General features: G+C 37.7%; 1 protein-coding gene across 1 annotated transcript in view; it reads left to right on the top strand.

Annotated features, from left to right (window-relative positions):
- Nucleotides 1-22955, top strand: part of LOC140246056 (cyclin-dependent kinase 17-like) — a 96391-nt gene extending 73436 nt beyond the window's left edge. Inside the window, exons 7-14 of the mRNA XM_072325501.1 lie at nucleotides 775-869; nucleotides 1796-1858; nucleotides 4726-4849; nucleotides 7297-7417; nucleotides 10424-10670; nucleotides 11223-11313; nucleotides 12225-12302; nucleotides 22551-22955. Of these exons, the coding sequence (XP_072181602.1) occupies nucleotides 775-869; nucleotides 1796-1858; nucleotides 4726-4849; nucleotides 7297-7417; nucleotides 10424-10670; nucleotides 11223-11313; nucleotides 12225-12302; nucleotides 22551-22588 (857 nt within the window). The 3' untranslated portion in view covers nucleotides 22589-22955. The remainder of the gene's footprint in view (nucleotides 1-774; nucleotides 870-1795; nucleotides 1859-4725; nucleotides 4850-7296; nucleotides 7418-10423; nucleotides 10671-11222; nucleotides 11314-12224; nucleotides 12303-22550) is intronic.
- Nucleotides 22956-23392: the final 437 nt, after the last annotated feature.

The raw sequence follows: 23392 nt of genomic DNA, 5'->3' as shown, positions 1-23392 counted from the left end.
ATCAATGACTTTGCCAGGGGTCTATGGAGGTAATTAGATAAGGGTCTAATGAATTGTCCAGGATTGAACAGTTGTATTCAGGCCTCAGCAGCACATGTTCTGATCTGCAGATGGAACCTGTCATGACACATATTCGATATCATTTTTATCAACCCCCGAAAGAGGGGAAGGTGTTGTAATCCCTCAGATTTGGCTTGGACGTAGTCATACCTCCTGAACCCATCAGAGAGGATGTTTCATTTCAGGGTTAACCTATATTTTTGGTTTCCCTGCTGCTCAGCAAAACTGAAAGTGTTTGGAAGCTGCCAGGAAATCATAGTAAAGGTTGCTTGTGTCAACCATGAGAGGCGTGTACTACTATTTTTGTAATTTCATGTGTATACCAAAATACATAGCCTGACTTGAATTCATCGATGAAAGAGAAAGTTGTCAAATTCTGACAATTTTAAGCCATTTCAGGCAAAAGGGACTTATTGGTACTAATTTAGGTAACTTGATTTCACTAGCAACAGTTAAGAAATTGCTATATGTGACATTGTATCAAAAGATACTAAAATTGCAGTGCTAATGCATCATCCAGTTTTTGCATGATACTGCATCTGTTCTCATTCAATAGCTTTAAGGTTTTTCTTTCTATCGCTTTTCAATATAATCTTTATTTCTTCTTGTTCATACTGTCATTCGTTCATTCCTTCATTCTCCCTCTCTCCATCTGCATCTCCTCCCTATGCAGTCCACATTTAAACGTTCTGTCATTCCGCCTCTCTCTTCCAGTGTCTCTCCTCAAGGGCCTGAAGCACAACAACATTGTGACTCTCCATGACATTGTGCACACCGAGAAGTCTCTCACGTTAGTCTTTGAATACTTGGTAAGAAAGTCACCGCTCTTCCAGTCTTCTGTATCTGTATTATGTCCCTATTTGCCCCATCGCAGCCATAATCCATAGATCATCATCAGCCAGTGGAAACACAAGCAAACCCCCAAAATAAGCAACTTGATATGTTTTGATCAAAACTGAGACTGACAAACATTGTTGTGCAGATCTAGCCAGGAAACATGGCAACAAGTTCGCATACAGTATCCCTCAAGAGTGAATTTTGAATGAAATTGCTGAAACGGTAAATCAGTAAACCTCGCAGCAAACTTGTACTGATAATGAGAAAGTCGAATTACCAGTGATCTCTGGTTGTTGATTTGATGAATTATCCAGATTTCTCCTTGGCCTATTATCTCTCTTTAACTCGCACACTAGGTCTGCTTTGTAGACAGTACACAGAAAATGAAATGGAGGAAAAATTTCCATTTATTGTCCCAGCCTGTACATCGTGGGATTTCTGATATATATGCTTTACCTCTTCTGTGTGTATTAGGTGGTCATTGATATATTACTTTCACTTCTTTGTTTAGCTTCATAAGTGCCATGCTGACAATGTAAATGTTGATGGACTCTTCCAGATTCAGTCATTTATGCTCATGGAATGTTGTCCACTATTGCATAAAATGTGAATGGTCGATCATATTGGGGAAATTGTTATGGTTTGGGGTTTTTTGTTGTTGTTACTGTTTTTTTGTATGATTTGAATTGTTGTGAAAAATCATAGGTGTCAATCTGAATTTTACAAATGTAATTGGAGTTGTTGAGACTTATTGGCTTCTTACTGGACCTGCATCTTTCTTTCTTTCTTTTTTTTTCAGGGGTGGGGATATATCTTTGTCTCTTTTAATTTGCAGCATTTCTGTTGTTTGCTATGTACTTATCTCACTTTATGTGCATGTCTATTTTGTTGCTTGCAGGAAAAGGACTTGAAACAGTACATGGATGATTGTGGAAATATAATGAACATGAACAATGTTAAGGTGAGTTTACGCTCGCATAACAACATGGAGTAATGGTAGCTTCTGTTTCATCATTTCTTTCGACATTTTGCTTTTCTTCATTTGATTATGCTTTCACAAAAGGAAGAGCAAAATACATTTCTTCAAATTTGGTAAAGTTAAAAAAAAAGTAACAATGGAAATATCACAATAATGATAATTTCAAAAATATTCAGTTGGATTAGAAAATTAGTACTGTTGATCTTTTGTGGTAATGTGACTTTCAAACACCCCGATCAATTTTTATGAAGTTAGGCAAAAATATTTGCAAAACTGTGTAGATGAATATTAGGAAAGAGCATTTTCATTTCTGAGAATTTTTCACGTTGTTGCAGATGGTGAATGGACTGTTGTTTAACAAAACATTTGATGCTTTCCATGTACTGTTATTATTAACGTTACACTGCTGACTGTATTTGGCATGACTTTCCAATAGACCCATTCACACACAAATTATAATTTTATTTGCCACTGTTCACACATTGCTCTCCAAAAACTCATTCAGATGCAGGCAAAGTGCTTTCAAGCTGTGAACAATGGATGACTTAATTATGACTGAAGTGCAATGTCTGACACCCTAGTGTGCAAACCTAGTGTAATTGGATGCATCATAGGATTAAAAATTGTGTGAAGCAAATTATTGCAAGGGTTTCAAGAAAAATCAAAATGAACCAATTTTCACATAGCTATGTGTATTGCAAAAGTTTACAATTTCTTCAGTGTTATTTTTTATTTATTTTTTTTTTTGGTGCCTGCACACAATAATTTGCCTTTTTTTTTGCATCACATTGCAAAAGTTTAATCTAAAACTGTTAATTTTAGGTTGGTATGAACAGGCCTAATGCCTGTAATTAGCTGGAGTTGGTGTGATGGTATTTTTCCTCTGTAACAGCGTCAGTTACTGGAGTAATTAGTTGCCTTCCAGACCTTGTATTCAATGGTGTGTGCAGAGTGCAATTAAAGGAGTTGAGGCCCAAGCTTGATACCATGAATAGTCAAATGATAAATTAGATCCAAGCCTTCTAACAATCAAGCTGAGAGTCCTATTGCTGGGCTGTGGTGTCGCTGAAAGTCCATGATTAGTTTTGATACAATGGGCAGGAAAATAGACCTACAATGTAAGTGTAGATGCTTTAGTTGGCATAACACTTTCTCCCATTGTGTACACTGTATTTATGCTATCTGTTTCTAAATACAACAAGTCAGCATATACGGACAGCTAGTTCTCAAACCATGTATTGAAATGAATTTGAAATGAAATTGAATGACAGCTATTTTGATGAGGCGCAATTTACATACTGCATGGAATGAGCCCTCTTTGAACACATGGACTGTGAATTTGAGTCTACATGCATTATTTTTCTCTGTTTTGGGTCACTCTTGGTACTTTCAAGTGCTTTAAAGTCAGTACTCTCTACATTATTGGTATTACTTTGCAACAAGATCGTAAAGGCCATAAATTTTCCGAATAGGGATTTGATTAACTTGATTTGAATAATCTCGTATGAAGATTGGACTTTCAAATATCAATTATCAAGATTGTTATTAAGATTATGAGTTCTGGAAAACAAAGAACTTCGTCTGTTTGAAAGAAAAAGAATGCATCTGTAGCGTTGTTTTCAGGGCATCTGTGATTACACTGTATATTCAGTTTTTTTGTTTGGTTTTGGTGTTGTTGGTTTTTTTTTTTTTTCCAGTTTCATCACTTCAGTGTAATCCTTGTGTGGTATTCAGTATTTACGCTTAAGAATCATCCATTAATGCTTTATCCTTTCAAAGAAAAAGGGATCCAACTCTTTTGTGCTTTTCACAGAATGATGAATATCTCCTGTAATTTCATGCATACTTGATGTCCAAAGTATAGCATATGCGATGCATTGTCCTAGGCCGTGGATTTGCAGTATGAAATCTCCTTCACTCAACTGTGCATGTTGATTTGCATCTCTGTATGCTATGCTGCTGCAGCGGAGCAGTAAGGCAGGGTTTTTTTTATGTACACTCTGAGCCTGGAAATTCATCTGTCTTTGCTACACTTGTCGTGATATGTTTGTGAGATTCTGTGTTTCTGAGATTTCAAAGAGAAAGGATGTTGATTTGGATCAAATGTCCGGATGGGAAGGGGAAGTATTTGGACCAAGAGTGAAGTGTTTTGTATTCTAGGTGAGGTGGGGTGGGGAGGGGAGGGATGGGGAGGGGTGGGGGAGGATGGGGAGGGGCGGGGAGGTGAGGGGAGGGGGCATTGGCCAACATTGCTATAGTGTATATTTGAAGAATGGCATTAGAGGAACATGCTGTAGACAGTTATATGGTCTGGAGTGGCGCAGCAGATGCTGTATGTACTAAAGGAATACTGTACAAGGTTTACATACCCAAGATGTAGCCTGGACCCTTTCTGATGTACAACAATCCACCAAAACTGTTCATCATTACATATCGTCATCTGAGAACCAGAAGGGCGCTATCATGTTCTAAGATTTCAGCACAAATAAAAACAAAACAATCAATATTCATGAAATAAAAAGCTTATTTGATCAAAGTGGGTAAATTTGTAAGGATTGTTCCAAATATCAGGTAAAATAGCACCACTTTGGTTTTGATTTTTAACATTTTAAAATTTTTTTTTTTTTTAGTTAAAATAATGACACCATAATGTAGAGGAGATCAAGTTTACAACCCAATACCAATATTAATACTACAAAAGAAATTTTGATGAAGCCCTTGTACTCACCCGAGGATATGAAATGCGTGCAACTTTAATGATCTCTATTTAGAAAATATAGGGTTTTTCTGAGAAACTAGTGTAATGTAGATTGACCCATACCTTCTATCTCTCTTTTTTGCTTCACCAGCTTTTCTTATTTCAATTACTGCGAGGCCTGGCCTACTGCCACAAGCGCCAGGTCCTACACCGAGACCTCAAACCTCAGAACCTCTTGATCAATGAGAAAGGGGAACTCAAGCTGGCAGACTTTGGTAAGTGTACACATACATCAAGGAAGCTGATCCTCCACCGGACAAGTTTCCCTTCACATGTGAAACATCACCAGCACCTTCCAACCTGACAGTGCCACTGGTACAAACTTTATAGACTCTAAATTGGCGTGGCTGATTTTTATTTGATGTGCAAACACACCGACAATGTTACTGTGTGTACATTCCTTCATTCATTGGTTGTTATGCAATGTTAAAATTGGCCTACTTTCTTAACTACTCATGTGGTGTTGTTGGGTTTTTTTTTTTTTTTCAGTGTCGATAAGAATGTAGACATTTGTGATGGTAAGTTGATGTGTTTTCAAACATTTTAAGCTGAAACCGAATCATAGAATGAGCAAGCTGGTCACCACTATTCGTGATGATAATCAAAGTTTGAGATCTCAGTGGAATAATATTTACACATTTGCATGCAGTCTGTGAATAAATAATGCTAGCTTCTGTGTCAGGATTTTGAAAATGTGGGCTTTTCTTGCATTTTTCTTTTCTCTTTTTTTTTGGGGGGGGGGGGGGAGGGGGGGGGGTTCAAGTTGCTGATATAGAATAGTAACAGGTGATACATACTATAAAGGCTTGTGGTGTTCTAGTGTACTCAAAAGTCAGTAAGTTGGGAGAATCACTGCTACAGAGTTTCAACAGTGTGTACAACACTGTAGGGTTTTCTATTCCAAGTTGCACTAAAAGCGCACAAAGGGTGAAGAAGCCCTTTTTGTAACATAGTGACGTACTTACCAGTGATTGCAGTAGAGGATATATAAAATGAGTACTAAGGGTGGTGATGAAAATAAAAGGAGTACTGTACTTGAACCATTGCAGGCAAAGTGTGAATGAGCAACTTTTTCTGTGTGTGTGACCTGAATTCCATTTGAACCTAGTGCTATGACAGCAGTTGATCAAAATTGTCAAATGGTTTTGAGAGGCAATGGCTAGGAATGTGAAGATTGTTGAAATTATTAAGATTCTGTTTGAATGATAGGGAGGATATGTAGCAATCAAATGTGTGAGACAGAAAGGGGGGGGGAAGGTACTAGTAGAAAAAAAAAGGAATTTAAAAAAGTCTTGAAAGAAGGCATGCTGTTAAAGAGACATAGATTGATAGATAGAGATAGGGGGGGGGGGGGAGGGAGAGATTATACATTGACCAAGAGAAATGTGGAAGGTCAAAAACATACTTGTCCCTGACAGACCGTAATGAAGGAGAATGGGGAAAGAGATTAACGGTGGTGGTAAAACGCAGAAAGCAATTATTTTGATGAGAAAAAAAAAGTGAACTGGATAAGCAAAGAGGGTTGAACTGTGACTAGCGCTGAGATTGTAAACAGTCTAAATGTCAGCGTATGCAAATTTCTGTTAAAACCACTTGCGGCGGGCGGCGAGAAAGAGAATGGGACAAAGTGTAAACATGATCGCGTGTCTGATATCAGACCTTCAGGTAAAAACCAAGCAGGGATCCTGCATTACTCGTGTTCGTTTGCCTATGCAGTCATAGAAAACGAGTCAGACAAACAGATTGGAGGTGGAGAGATGAATGGACCATCCCTTGAAAAGCCTGCAGGCTTCCTTTTTTTTTTTTTTTTTTACCTTTATAGAGAAACAAACAACAAAATGACTGTTTCCAGCTAGTATTCATGAAGTATTTCCAACCTGATCAACAGCAGCTGGTTTATTCTGTGGAGACATTGTCATGGATGATTGGGTTTGAATGGTATTGTCTGTTTTGAGGGTGGGATTATGAGCAAAGCTTTGATGTTATCAAGCTGCCCGTCATATTGCCTCCAGGAAAGTCCTTCATGGAAATGAGGAAGCCTTTAAACGTCTTCTTTCTTATCCAAAATCCATTTATTAGATGACTATATCCTTAAGAGTGTAAACACTTGGTCTTATTCTTGTCACGACCTTGGTGTAACTCAAGAAGTCCAGGGATTAACATGTGAATCGTCTATATAACTTGTGCCACTTCAGTTGAATTAGGTGAGAGAAAATGGTAGATGTGGAATGAAGGAAATTGCTATCATGTAGATTGCTATGATGGACATATATTTCATAAGCAACTCATATTTTTGCAAAGTTACTCTCTTCTTGGCAGATTGAAGAAGGGCTAATCTGCCCCTCTTAGTAGTATGTAAGAGTTGATTTGGTTCTTTATTCTTACAAGGGAGTGAATGTGGTCTGATGTGCATTGTAGGAATTTTTTGTGGGATGGACTTGTGGTACAGATTATGTGAAGTTCATAGAAGTCCCCATAGTATCTCAGTATGTCTGTGCAATGTTGTACTGTTAAAAGTCACCATTCTAATTCATCATGAACATGGAGAAGAATCTCTGTGGCTGCTGTACAGCCTGCATCAAATATTTTGATGCCCTTGACATTCTGGAATATCATGTATAACCCTGACTCTTCAATCTCTTGTGACTTTATCAACTAACAGGTCTGGCCAGAGCAAAATCAGTACCTAGTAAGACCTTTTCCAACGAAGTAGTAACTCTCTGGTATCGACCGCCAGATGTTCTCCTCGGCAGCACAGAGTACTCTACGTCCATTGATATGTGGTAAGTACAACGACCTCATCGTCAGCGCTATATTAGTAATATATGACTTTGATCTTTCTTTGATCTTTACCAGGTCAGGCCAGCTTCCTTACAGTTGTTCCAAGCCCCCTACCTGACCTCCAAAAGTTACAAGAATAAATGATTAATCAGCTTCCCAAATCCAGATGAAGTATGATGCCTGTTTGTCGTGATGGAAATCCTCATTGCAAGCCATTTCTTTGTTAAATTTTACATCTGTAAAGATTTCATGCTGCATCTTTATAGCAGTAATTGTTACATGAGTGTTTGGAAGGGACATCTAACTCTTGATTTAATTCTATATTTTTGCAATGACAGCAGCACCTTTGCACTGCTTTATTGAAATAAATAAATAACAGTAAATTGCTCATTCACTATCTTTTTTTTTTTTTTAAAGGACATCTCTTGATTTTTCAATAATTATTTTTGACAAAATTGTGGACTTGTGTATCTGTTGCATAGGAGACAGCAGTGTCATTTCCACTGCCTTAATGAATTAAATAAATGACAGTAAATTGGTCATTCACTATCAATTTTTGTCTCGCCCACCGGAGGTGAAGGCGAGACTAAGGGATCCAAATGGCGTCCGTCCGTCGTCTGTCCGTCGTCCGTCCGTCGTCCGTCGTCCGTCACAAATGTTAAAGTTTACCTGCAAGACTCTCTTATGATCCATAACTTGGCAACTGTTACAGCAATGGCAGCGACACTTGGGTGATAGAAGCACTAGGGGTATCTTCATGTTATGGTGTTGTCGGAGGCCATGTGATGATGTCAAAGGTCATTTGAGGTCATATATTAAAGAGAATGTGCAAGACTCTCTTTTCTATGTTAAAGTTTACCTGCAAGACTCTCTTTTGACAAATAACTTCACATAGGTTGCTTGGATTACAACCTAACTTGGGTCATAGATGCACTGGGGGTACCTTCATGTTATGGTGCCGTTGGAGGTCACAGGATAAGGTCAAAGGTCATTTGAGGTCATACGTTAAAGTTTACCTGCAAGACTCTCTTTTGACAAATAACTTCACATAGGTTGCTTGGATTACAACCTAATTTGGGTCATAGATGCACTGGGGGTACCTTCATGTTATGGTGCCGTTGGAGGTCACAGGATAAGGTCAAAGGTCATTTGAGGTCATACGTTAAAGTTTACCTGCAAGACTCTCTTTTGACAAATAACTTCACATAGGTTGCTTGGATTACAACCTAACTTGGGTCATAGATGCACTTGGGGTACCTTCATGTTATGGTGCCGTTGGAGGTCACAGGATAAGGTCAAAGGTCATTTGAGGTCATACGTTAAAGTTTACCTGCAAGACTCACTTTTGACAAATAACTTCACATAGGTTGCTTGGATTACAACCTAACTTGGGTCATAGATGCACTGGGGGTACCTTCATGTTATGGTGCCGTTGGAGGTCACAGGATAAGGTCAAAGGTCATTTGAGGTCATGTGTTAAAGTTGACTTGCAAGACTCTCGTATCACACGTAACTCGACACATGTTGCTACAATGGCAATCAAACTTGGGTGATGGATGCACTGGGGGCACCTGCGTGTTATGGTGCTGTAAGAGGTCACATGATAAGGTCAAAGGTCATTTGAGGTCATGCATTAAAGTTTACTTTCAAGACTCTTGGTGAAGGCTTCCTAACTTGTGCACAGAATTGTGTGAGCATGTGTGAGCATTACTGATGTAGATTTAGGCAAACATAACTCATGCACATTTATGCAAATTTATTAAAAGTCACTATTTTGCACCTGATTTTGATGTTGTCTAAAGTTGCTTATTTGTTGGTTTCAGTTTTTCACAGGTTTTACAGGCAGGCACTACCTCTTAGGCAACAAAGGAGCCCATTTATTTTATGGCAACATGGCGTATACATGTAATAGATGTGGAAAGTCATTCCAGTTGAGAGCGAACCTCCAGAAACATTCATGTAATATTTGCTACAAATGTGGGAAGCAGTTTACCAGGAAACAAATGTTGCATTCACATTCTTGTATAGGTGGTTATTTTCGCAAGTGGGCGAGACACAATATTGCTAATGCCTTGTTTTTTAGAAGGACATAGACCTGTAGATTGTTCAATATTTGTCCCCGCCGAACGAGTTCGAGCAGGGGACTATGAAACGGGCTCCGTACGCGTGTGTGTCTGTGCGTCCGTCCGTCTGTCTGTTCGTCCGTCCGTCTGTGTGTGCATCCGTGTGTGATCAAAATGTTCAATTTACTACTTCTCTGTCATTTATGAGCCAATTTTGATTCTGTTTGCTTTATATGATAGCACTACATGGGAGCTTTGAAACTTGTACACAGAATTTCAGTTGTGACCTTTGACCTTGATCTTTGACCTATATTGTACATTTTGCTACAAAATGCTACTCCTTCGCCATTTCTCACCCGATTTCGATTCCGTTTGCTTTATGTGATGGCACTAGGTGAAGGCTTCCAAACTTCTACACAGAATTTTGACCTTTGTCTTCTTTGACCTTTGACCTTAATTTTTGACCTGTATTGTACATCTTGCTACAAAATGCTACTCCTTCGCCATTTCTAACCCGATTTCGATTCCGTTTGCTTTATGTGATGGCACTAGGTGAGAGCTTTCAAACTTCTTCACAGAATTTTGACCTTTGACTTCTTTGACCTTTGACCTTGATTTTTGACTTATATTGTACATTGGCTACAAAATGCTACTCCTTCGCCATTTCTAACCCGATTTTGATTCCGTTTGCTTTATGTGATGCACTAGGTGAGGGCTTCAAAACTTCTACACAGAATTTTGACCTTTGACTTCTTTGACCTTTGACCTTGATTTTTTACCTATATTGTACATTTTGCTACTTAATGCTACTTCCGGCGGGGACATATATTACGCACCGCATAATTTCTACTTTTCCTTGTTATTATTGACAAAATGGTTGACATATGTATCTGTTGCATTGGAGAAGATGCCGTAAAACAATGGTATGTTGTGTGTCTGTGGCAGGGGTGTTGGTTGTATATTCTACGAGATGGCGGCTGGCCGACCCCTCTTCCCCGGCTCCACTGTGGAGGACGAACTCCACCTCATCTTCAAGTTCCTGGGCACGCCCATCGAGGCGACGTGGCCGGGTATCACCAGCAACGAGGACTTCATCTCCTACGGCTTCCCCAACTACCCCAAGGAGCCGGTGGTCAACCACGCCCCTCGGCTGGATCTCCAGGGACAGGACCTCCTCGAGGACCTCCTCAAGGTAGGAGATGATGCACATTACACCATGCATCCCATGAGATTTATATGGGGCCCTTTATCAAAAGATTGAGCAATGGAAACTGCTGTAAGGGACAGCGACACCTCTAACAAAAAATGAATGTATCCTGCACTTTGTGTAGTTTTATTTAGATTTTGATGTCAAAGTCATAATTGTGTGAGAAAAGATGGCAATGTTCTATAAATAAAAGAGGCAAACTTTACCTCTGGCTTCATGACGTGAGGTATATCAGAGAGAGGATTAGTATGGAATCATATTGAGGACATCTGTGACAAATTGTATCAGCATTCTTGGTATATATGACTGAAGCAAAAGGTCATAAATTTTGAGTTCCATTTCCCTGAATCAGTTTTACAGGGTTAATTGCAAAGTACAAACCAGAAAATATTAGAGGATATTTTTGTTCCAGCACAAGTTGAGATAACAACTTTTTCCCTTGTGAGTTGGATTTTATTTATATATTCACCATAAACCAAGCATCAAATGCTTCTGGACAATGACATTTTTCTCTCTTCCGATTCTGTTGTTTCATAGTTTGAAGGCAAGAACCGTCTGTCAGCAGCCAAAGCCATGAGACATCCCTGCTTTAATTGCTTCGGTCCCAGGATACACACGCTAAGAGATGGTGAGGCTACTTTAATACTGCTTCTCAATTTTATCTACCTACCCTGGAGCATTTCTGAAGCAAGGGAGAGAGATATTAAGAGAGAGAGGGTGAAAAATAGAATGAGAGATTATGGGAAAATATATATATAGGTAGGTAGATTGATAGATATAGATAAATGGAGAAAATCGAAAGAGAGTGACATATTTAGATAAAGGGAGTGAGAGAGAAAGAGAGTGATGGTGGAAGATAATGAGAGATTAAGGGAAAATATAAAGAAATAGATTGATAGATTTACAGTGTAGATGAATAGATACAGACAAGAGAAAGAGAAGGACAAATATATTACATAACAGGGCTTGACACTAAATTTTTTTCTGGTGGCCCAAATGGGCCAATTAAATCTGAATCGGAAATTTTGGTGGCCCGAAAAAGACATACAGTTGCCTAAAATAAAAGGAAAATTTCATTGTGAATTTCAGGTGCCCAATTTGGCCACCAAAAGATAACTTTTTTGGAAATTTGATGGGCTGACATCAATTGTTACTGGCCCAGGGCCGCCGGGCGACCACTAATTTTGAGCCTTATATATAATTATATATTTATGTACACAAAGAGAGGGCGATAATAGTAGATAGAGTGATAGGTAGGGAGATAGATAGATAGATAGATAGATAGATAGATAGATAGATAGATAGATAGATAGATAGATAGATAGATAGATGGATAGATAGATAGATAGATAGATAGATAGATAAGATGGATAGAAAGGTAGATAGATAGATAGATAGATAGATAGATAGATAGATAGATAGATAAGATGGATAGAAAGGTAGATAGATAGATAGAAAGGTAGATGGATAGATAGGGATAGACAGACAGGTAAAGTGAGAGAATTGACTTCATTGTCTGTCCTACTGTCTGTCTTCCAGTTCAATCTCTGATGGATCTACCTGAATGCGAGTTGTCCCGCGATCCAGGCATCCGCTCATCCACAGTGCCTAGCACAGGTAAGAACATCACCTGCCACGCCTACCTTCCCCAATTAACATCCAGCATCCCTCGAGCAAAGTGAATGCATTAATATAAAATCATGATATACCTCTGTATCTATGGATGTTTTAGCTGAGCTTCAGTGTAAGGTGTTATGCACTATGAATCTGCAAATGCTCTTTAAACTGATTATACATTTGCATTTGAGAGCACTGTGCATCAAGGTTAGAATGAAATTTGTTTTATTTGATACATGTAATTATCTTCAACATATTTTTGTAGTAAATGTTTGGTTTATTCTGTTTCTTTCAAATGTCACTACCACTCTTCATCAGTATACACTATTTAGGAAACACTGACTTTTCAGACCAGCCACTAGCAGCTGCAAAATACACAGTTGATTTGCTATATTAGTACACAAATGAAAACAACCATTCTTAAACCAAGATGCTTTATTTCACATTATTCATGGTGACTTCTCATTGAATTTCGTAACAGTATGGAGGAAGAAAATTTCATAATACAGCCTATTCTGATTGGGTTAACCTTGAAGAAAAAGAAGCAAGTGGAGAGAAAAAAAAAAAACAATATCACTTACTTTTTCAGCAGATCTTATTGGTGGTAATAATTTGAAGACCAATTCTTGCAAACAGATCAATATGTAAATTCAAACAAGAGTTTGTGGTAGGGGGAATGATGGATTTGTGAAGTGTTTGAAAGTATTTTTAATGAATTAGAGGTCACTTTCTCATATATTGTTATTATTGTAAGTTTCATTGTTTCCACTTGCCATTTTAACTATGTCGATTCTCAGAGTTGATCGGTTGCTACCCAGTTCTTGCCACCGTAGCTGAAGTTATTATGAGTTGCAATTATTGTGCAGATTTGTTGAAGGTCGTTGGAAGCCATGTTGCCTTTTTACGTGATGTGCAACATTCTAGGCAAGCAGCCTTTATCTATTTCCATGCTCCAAAGTGTTCAAATGGATTCATTGTTGCTACTGACTTACAAAAAAAAAAAATTGAGTTGCAACGGATTGACAAATTGCCCCACATCGATGTATATAAGCACTGAATTAATCACTGTTTTAGTAGGAGCAATGATAAAAAAAAATCATGGGCATACATACTTGGGCTGGACTTGAACCAACAACCTCCTGATCACATCCACTGGACCACCGATGTAGGGCAATTTGTCAGTCAGATGCAATAAAAACAGCTTCATACAAGAATTTCATTGATTTGTAGAGCTTACGAGTGAAAAGTATCAAAGTTATTATGCAGAGTGTTCAATAAAATACAATTCCAAGGCTTAATGTCATTGTGTGTGATGCCCGAGTGCTGGAACTTTGTTGTGCTACATATATGGAAAGAGTAGTTCCCAAACTTGATATCTATTTTTGATCAGGGATATGTACTAACCCCTTATACCTGTCATGCTGTGGGGCATCATAGTTTGAGTGTGGGCGTTCATATTCCAGATATAGCCCACTTAAAGGACAAGTTCACCTTCATTAATATAAGGATTGAGAGAATGCAGCAATATTAGTAGAACACATCAGTGAAAGTTTTAGGAAAATTGGACAATCGATGCAAAAGTTATGAATTTTTTAAATTTTTGTGTTGGAACCGCTGGATGAAGAGACTACTAATGCTCGTGATGTCATATGAGTACAACAGTATAAAGAAAATGTAAAGAAAATTCAACATATTTCTACTTTTTTTTCATAATAAAAGAGCACTTGACTTCCCTCTTTCTAAAGGCAATGGGAATAATATTACCCATAACATATGTCAGTAACGAATCAAGGGAATGTGTACTTTTTTCAAAAGATGAAATTTTGTGAAATTCTCTTTATATTTTCCTTATATTGTTGTACGCATGTGACATCATACACTGCAGTAGTCTTCTCATCCAGCGGTGACTGCACAAAAACTTAAAAAATTCATAACTTTTGAACGGATTGTCTGATTCTCCTCAATCTTTCAATGATGTGTTCTACTAATATTGCTACATTCTCTCAATCCTTATGTTAATGAAGGTGAACTTGTCCTTTAATAGCACATACAAGTATGTGTGTTTTTCCCTTTCGGTCTGAAGTTTATTCCTTGCTTGCGTACATATTCAGTAATAAGCCTTGTATAAGTCTCTGTGATGTGAACAAGACTGGGTTGAAGCTATATCTTGTTGTGCTCTGAGGTAGAGTGTATTTTATCATCTTGGATTCAGTTATATTTACATGTCCTTCAGCATATGTGATTAACCTTTCAGTGCCTTAGTCCCAGGAGAGCATTTATATGTTTGTTTTTTAAAGCCTAGTTTTATGATTGAGACATTACAAAGTAAAAGTATTATTAGTCACGGGGGATCTCATTAACATGTTACATCATTATGAGCTATTTCAGGCAAAAGTTACTTTTCTCCATGGGGAAGCAATTAAATGTGATGGAATTTATGTTGCAGGCAAATTGGAACTCAGTGCCTGAAATACAGCTTGTGGCTTCATTTTGTTTATGTTCATTTGCAGTGTGCATATTTAGCTTTCTTGTAGCAATGCTTGAAAGAAGAACACAAATGCTGTTGTTGTTTTTGTAGGCATTAGTGCTATTGAATGGAATGCTGCATGTTGTTCACAAGTATTTTAAACCAGAGTGGGTAAATGCAGTTATAAGTAACAACAGAGTATCACTGTTAAAACTTGTAGCTTGATATCAGGCTAGTTTGTCTTAAGCAGAGGCACTTGATTCTTATATACCTTCTTTTCAGGCTGTAGATAAACAACAATGCTGACATTCATAATACCATGTAAAAATATACCTTTTTGATTTCCGGTCATATATTCTCGAATTGTTGGAATATTCCTGATATCTTTGGTACGAAATCAGCCCTCTGCCCCTAAAGAAAATAAAAAAGAAAAGCCTCAAGTTGATTTTAAAGGTACTAATGAAACTGCCTGTGTACACTTTGTGTGCATTTATTGTAGGACTGCTGCAGCAATAAATACATTTTGTTCTACATTACTTCAATATTTGATTAAGAATGTCAGCCATATTGAGGTTTGGTCTTGTAAAAGTGATAAGTTACATGGTACAGTAAAAGGCAAGATAATGAAAGCTTCATTTACACCACACATGAGTTTGACTCAGTCAATTTTCTCTCATGAGTCAAATTGAACTTGGTTCACCTCATGTGCCAATTTATCATTTGATTGGCATAGAAGCAGGATTGAGATCTGAAAAATGGGGCTTCATCCTATTACTAGAAATGTTGGTAGATGAGGACAGTTTACTTCTTTGTGTAGTTTGGTTGCTGCTACTTTAACCTGAATATTAAGAGAGGAAGGGATTTATTGAGAGATGAAATATATAATAGATCAGAGCATAGATGAAATTGTATAGTGTTTCCGTTGTGATAGGCATGAGAGAAATTTATTTGTCAAAGCAGATTGCAGTAATAAGCATCTTTTGGTTAGTGTATGACTCACTCATATATACACATTTTTGAAATGAAAGTAATTCTTTGAAGTGTGCTGCAAGTTTGTGCATGAGCCTTTATTGTTCCTGCATGTTACGTGTTGCATCTTGGCAATGTACTCTGCATGTTTGTCTTTGGTATGCTGTTTGTACCAACAGTTTCTCTGTGCTGCAGCATGGCAAGCCGAGTTCACATCTCTTTTGCATCTTTGTATTCTGTTCTGCGCTGTGACACTCTGATACACCATTGCATGATAATCAAATGATTCAAACGTCTACACCTTGGACTTGGACAATTCACCTCTAACTATGTAGGAGATTGAAACCAGTGGTGGTGTACACAAAATTTCTTTTCTTGGGAACTAAAAAAGTGGCTGAAATGCATGGCTACCCTAGATTCATTTCTGCCTTTTACGTATAGGGATGGAATTGAACATATATATGCGTGATGTGATGAAAAGCAATATTTATCGGGTGTGTGTGGTAGAGGGATGGGTGCCTAGCATCAAATTGCAGGAACTGTCTAAATGAACTCTTGAGTGGTGTAGTATCCACTGTAGGGAACATTATGTTTGAAATATTTTTACAACAGTATCATTCTTTACAGGTGCATCAACTTATAGCCATCAGAACTGCTTCCAATATGTATGGAAGGAAATATGTCAAAATGCATGGTGTCTTTTAAGTGTGGCGTCCTCACCAGTATGCATTGTATGTGAAATCAAACTTTACTGTCTGCCGTGCACTTTATAACACGCAGACACTGCTTTCTATACCACACTTTGCTTGTTGAATGTGTTTTACTGTGCCACTGTGAGTATCTCTTTTTTGTGTTATCTTTATCTCAATTTTCTGACAGAGGAAACGAGGGGGAGATCAAAACAGATTTCTTTTGTAAACCACAGGTACTGTGCCTCGTCCCATCTTTCATAGCAGCGAGAAATGAATCCTAACAAAGCGTACCCAGTGCCAGTCAAACCCCCTATCTGCATCTCTAGCCCTAGTCTCTGCTCCAGCCACCAGTATCATGGGCTTCTGGTTTCCTATTCCTGGCTCCTCCCATTTCATCCCCTCATACTATTCTTCATCTTTCCCTTTCAGAAGAGATTGAAAGGCTGTCGCTATGATTTCTAGCATTGCATGTTTTCACTAGCTCCATTCACATGTCATACCCCAGTTCAGTAGCCACGTTTGCACAAACCTTGCAGTAATCCAAATTTTCAGTTCATTTCCAATATGGAAAAATGGTGACTTCCTCTTGATTAGAGATTGCTCCATTTCTTTAAATAGTGCCTTACTTTTCACACCCTGTCAAATGTTTGATTGTGTGATCAAATGATATAGTATATACCCTTATGCTGCAAATGTGTACATATTCATATACCAGTTCGACTGAGGCATTTTCTTGTCACAACTACTGTGACTAGCATTAATGATGCAGCAGCTTATCAGAATTACAACTCATTTCATAGCTCAATCATTCAGTCTTGTTTATTCCTCTTTCTCTCAAAGGCTTCAGGACAATTCATAGTTTTTCAGCTAATGCAGTGTTTCTTTTAATGGTCTTCTAATATATGCCATACCTTCCATTTCCAGTCAGTTTGCATGTAGTCAGCGTGAAGAATTTTCTTTACTCCATTTTGCAAGTGGCCTTTTCTTGCTTGTTTTTTATATTTCATATTTTATGTATTTATTTTAGGTTAGCATGTCAAATGTAGTATATATTACCATTAATATATATTTATTCATTTTTGAATATTTTTCATAGCATGATTCATCTTACTAACGCAGTTAATTTTTTCTTCCGAGAAATATTTCATGTAGCGTTAGACATAGAGAGATACATAGTGGAATGTAGCGAACAGCTTTTATGAGCAGTACTGCATAAAGCTGTAGCAGTCAATTTTCATTCTTACAGTCAATTACACTTTTCCATTGCTTTAATAGCCTTTTTCTGTTTATGGGATTTAATTTATGAAAAGGATATTAGTGTTCACATGAGCTCCCAAGCAAATCTCATTTTCTATTTCTGGACCTAAGTAAAACCACTCCCCCATTTTTTTTTTTTCTTATCTCTATAGTATCAAGGTCTATCGTTTATTTACTCAGTTGTTGTTTTTTTCTTTAATGAGACTGAGAATGCTTTTCTTGAAGCCAATATGGAAAATCAAAGCAAGAGAGTAGCAAAAGTTCACAGAAGTCAAATACTGTAAAAGTGGATATTTTCGTGCGACTAATTTTTCGCGCTTAGCTGGGTAAGAAGAGTTTTGCATGTTTGTAATTCCAAGGAATCAAGACATCAACTACTGGAACATATGGCACACAAAAATATTCATGTGCTTTTATTTTCGCACTAGCTTCTGGTTGCGTGAAATGGGCGAAGATTTCAGCACCGCAAAAATTTCCACTTTTACGGTACTGTAGATATTTAAAAAGAAGTTTGAATATGGTAAGTAAGCCATCTTACTCAGGTTGGAGAACCTCCCAAACAGCTGCATGTGCTAAGTGTCTATGACATCATAATCAGAGAAACGGTCACACCGTTTGCATACAACATGTGTAAAGTACAATTTCCATTAATTTATGCAGAAGGTAAAATCCTTTGACTTTGAAGATCTGTAATATTTGAAATAGAATTCTAAGGCCCTTACTGAATGTTGCGCTGCATACTCATGCTGATTGCAAAGGTCAGAAATTTCTGCTTATGTTTGTCTGATTTAGCTTCAATTTTTAACGTCCTTTTGCTTTGGTTTTGCTGACTTCATGCAAAACATGTTTCCGAGCATTCTTTTTTTTTTTCCTGCAGTAACTTCATTTCATGGAAGTTGCTTCTGTCATTGTGTGGCATTGTTAATTGACACCGATGAACTGATGATGTTGGTTGGTAGTTCTGCAGAATGTTGAACCAGGTCCTGACAACTTGTGCAGTGTTCTCTAGCATAAATATCTTTCAAGCCATGTGCCAATCATCCATTAAAGTTTAAAGATTTATCCCAACCATGTGACCATGTGTTATTAAAGTCAGTATTGTGCCTTTGTCGTATTTTTTAAAAAAGAGCTTTTTCACAAATTGCCACAATTTTTTTTATTCTATCAAGCTATCATGCATATTAAATACAGATATCACTTCCTGTTGTAAGATTTTTCGTAGCCCTCTTCTGATACGCCCTCTTGTTGTTATGTCCATATTTTGTAAACTTGTAGTCAATGTTTTGTATTTCATACTAGTTGTATGTTCATTTTGATGATGGTGTGAGCTAATCTTACAGTAAATGGAATTGTGTACCACCTCATACATAGACAGAGACAGAAAATGTAAAAGTTAATGCCATCTACATGGTACATTTCACAAGAAACATGGATTTTAGCAAAATGATAGTTGGAGTTAACTCTTGGAAAGATTCATCTACTTGGAAGTGATCCGAATTCACAGGTATGAAGTTATGTTAAAGAAGTGATTTTCCTTTTTACTTTACTAGTGACTGCACCTTTCAAAATGCAATACCACTTCCACATATTCTCAGATATGTGATGTTGCTATGTTGGATGGTCCTTTTCACAAAGGTCAGATAAAACATCTGAACATACTGCAACAAACAAAACAAAAAGCAAAATAAGAATATCCACTTCAGCCCAGCCATTCTCGTCCATACATTAAAAGAAGCATGATCTAATGATTGAAACTTTCTCATCATCACAGTATATCATATTTTAATTACATATTTATACAGATGCTAAAGAAGGAGTTTTTAACAAATACACTGAAAGATATCCCTTGAAAGGAGAAAATTCTTTTGCCAGCTATCAGTCCTATTCATTGGATAAACATTTGAGCAAATGTATAAATACACTTGCAGTCTTCTATAAGACATTGTATACCTACATAACGTCAGTTGGGGGAGGGGTTTGTGTTTGTTTTTGTACTTTCCCCCAACCATTCTATGAACGGAAGAACATCGGGCCATATCATGTAATAATATTAAGTTACATTATATATATATCACAATTTTATAACCTTTATGACTACTGTAAATTTCTTCTTCACTGAGTAAACCATAGTGAAACCCATGCTTCAGGTAAAATAAATGGTAGTATATTCCACCCATAGCAACCCTTTTTGGTTTACTCCCCTTAATATAGACTAAAGTAGCAGCTTTAACACAGGATTCTCATCACATAATGAATGCTAATAGCTAAGTTCCATAATTGTGGTATTAAAATAGGATGTATGATATCAGTTAGAATATTCATAAGTGACCCAACACCTAGTATTGAAATTATCTCGAAGTAGTGTTACATTTTAAGGGCCTCAGCAGCTGGCTGTTCTGGATGTAGTGCTCACTGAATAAAGTCTTTGGCAACTGCTTATGAGCAGCTGCCTATTGCATCTTGCTGGACACCGTGAAGTAACACCAGAGGTGACACCGGAGGTGCAGCCGATGGTCTCGTCCGGTGTCAGCGCCCTCGTCCCATATGTATTGTGTGGATGTTCTCGGTGTCACGTGAGCGCTTTAGCTGTCATCATCCATCCAGCTGCACCTGTGCTCTCTCCCCTCGCATTGCATCACACTAAACATCAGGCTGGCAGGCTAAAATGACTCTGACGTCATACCATCAATTGGTTTGCCAGCCAAGGACCAAGCTCTGACGGTGCATCGGCGAAAGTGATGCCGATGTCAAAGAAAGTGGTGCTTTTGATTCCTTCATTGGGAAATTATCTTGTATGGAGGGAGATTTGTATGTGGCAGAAATAATAGATCCGAATCACTGTGGACTGGTACTTGTAATAGATTGTTGAGGACCAGCATTGATTTTCAAAGTCTCTCAAACAAATGGAAATAGAATTTTGATGGAGTAAATATCCAGTGTCTAGTGTCCAATATTCTTCTTCGTCAAAATTCACTAAATATGATGATTTGAGCAATATCATAATTATTCAGGACACATACTACAAACTTCATCTAAAGTAAACTCTACAGTTTACAGATTGTAGAGAACATTCAGCGTGTATGAGTAGAACATTATGAGAGTGAGAGAGAGAGAGAAATAAGGATTTCATGAATTGATACAGCCAAGTGATTTTGTCTTTCAAGGATAATTTACTTGGTGACTTGAACATGATTGGATTGGTTCTGAGTGGAGTACAATGATTTATTTATAGATGGGTGGGCATTGCAACACAGCAGATTTTTTTCCCCCCTTTTATCAGTCTGATTTCATACATCTGACCTCCTGTATGTATGCATTATGGTGTCATCGCATATATCATCCATGTGTATCCATTGGTATAGATGACAGTTATGTGTATCCATGAGTAGCTATTGTAATCATGTGTTAATGCTGTATACTTCATCTGCATGCTCATTAGGTTATGATTCAGTTTTGACAGTACTATTTATGTGCATTCCCGAAGACTAAGATAACATCCCATGTTTCATCTGTGCCAAACATAATGCTCAGTTTAACATCCACTAACCTGTGGCCTAGCATTTACAGTACTTCAACTCATTCCAACCCCCTATCCAACCCCTTGTTTTTATTTGATGTCTGTGCAAATGATTTAATTCTGCATGTTACTCATAATTGAATAATCAGTTACTTCAATATATGATAGAAACTCTTCTATGAGAACATCTATTCACCAACCCCTCAGCCAAGGGGGCTGTTGGTGTGGAGGTACATTTCAATGCAGTACTGCTGATTTTTTGCTGAATACAGAAGTTAGATTCTGTAGGACATGCCATCATGGAAGATGTTTCAATAGAAGCATGTAAATTTAACTATCTATCTTGTCTCTGGTTTTTGTCATCTCATCATATGCCTAGTAACATTTTGACATTGCCTTATAGGTACAGTCTAAAATACAAATAAGAAAAACAAAATATTCTAATTGGATTTAACATGTGCAACTGTTTGGCAATAGCCTGGTGGTGGGAATGATCTGATGTGATGGTATGAGAAATATGTGTGGCATGTTAGAAATCATCAGTAGCTTTAACCATACAAATGGGATTTTAAGGATTTATGATTAAATGCAGTTATTCCACACCATGATCAAGATGAATTTAATGAGTAGAGGAAAATCAGACTGAAAATTACAGCAGTTCCATCAAAATTGAGCAAGATGGAAGATGTGAAGTTTTCAAAGTTTCCTATGAATTCACCAAAGAGTAATATTGGTGTAAACCATGTATGCAAAACAGCTGAAGTGATGATGCCATAAACTTACAACTCTCCTCTTGGTTTATACACAAATTTCATGTTTAGTCAATAGATTAAACTGCATCCCTTTCCCTCAAAGAGACTTCTTTGTTAAGTTATTGAAATACAACAAAAATTTGATTTAGTAGATATAAGATGGGTGCCGGTGCTGTTATGATTATGGGCTGTCTGTCCACCCCAGTTTTCATTTTGTGCGATTTCATAAAAAAAAAAAAAAAAAAAATTGAAAAATGGGGACATTTAGTTTTTAAAAAGGTATTTAGGTCACTGAGAAACTTGTGAATTCAAGACATCCTAGCCAACTCCAATTTGCATACATGGCTGCTACTAACTTTGCTGTCGTATCAAACAATGTAAAACTGAAAAATTTAGTAACTTTCATATTTATGGCAGAATGAAATGTCACCATTCCGTCTGATTTCACTCCTTTGAATCAAACTTGAGCCTGGTGTCTAAAACCATATTTAGGACATTTTGAAATGAAAGCGTCAAATGATACCTTGTTGTGCTCTGTGTTATCCTACAGCCCTTGACCTGACCCGTGTTTCCTTTCAACTTTCCCTTCTCCAGGCCCCTCTCGTGGGCGACGCCAGAGCATGCACTTCTGACCTGACACAGGAGAAGGGTTTGCCATTCAGCTTCCTTGGTTGTCAAGGCAACAACCTTGATAGAACATCACCAGTATCTAAGCCTGAGAGAGCGTGTCAACCAGACGTCAGAGGAAATTTACTTGTTAATAATTTCCCGAACTAATTCTGGGCAGACGGGAGGACGGGGCAGTGCCCTGTCTTTAGTCTCTCGCAGCAAGGAGTGAAAAAAAAAAAAACTTGTGAAATTCCGTCTATTTGAAGTGCCACCCCAAATCACCTCATGTTGCATTGTGTTCACAGTGGAAGTCCAATCACGCAAGCAATATGAATGAGACCTTCGCCTCTCGTTTTCAGAGAACACGCACTCGTGCACGCATCTTTGTCTGAGGATCCTTGGTACAGAGTGGAAGAAACCGTGATGGTGTTCCTGAGTGGCATTTATCAGTGTTCTTGCGACACAGTGGGGAAGATGCGTTTACCATGATTGGGTGTGAATATCCATTCACAGAGACGCACTCTTCTCTTCATATTTGTTTCGAAGCATGGGTGAAAAAAAAATGCAAAGCAGAGGAAACACATTTATTCCCATCCCACATCCACAGAGGTAGAACGAAACTTTGGAAAATTTGTCAGTACTTTGACTAATGCTGCTCTTACAGAGCACTGTAAACCTATGTATTGTTGCTTGGTAGCTGCAGAGGTGATTTTAAATTATGGTGTAAGTTTACTGAGGACACTTTGCGTTCCATGCTTATTGCAAACAAACGGTACAACAAACTGCAAACAATCATGTGTACAAAAAAAAAAAGTGATTGGCTTGAC

Source organism: Diadema setosum, chromosome 2, assembly GCF_964275005.1.
Source record: "Diadema setosum chromosome 2, eeDiaSeto1, whole genome shotgun sequence".
In the NCBI taxonomy this organism is placed as follows: domain Eukaryota; kingdom Metazoa; phylum Echinodermata; class Echinoidea; order Diadematoida; family Diadematidae; genus Diadema; species Diadema setosum.
This window is presented reverse-complemented; position numbering and strand designations above follow the sequence as displayed.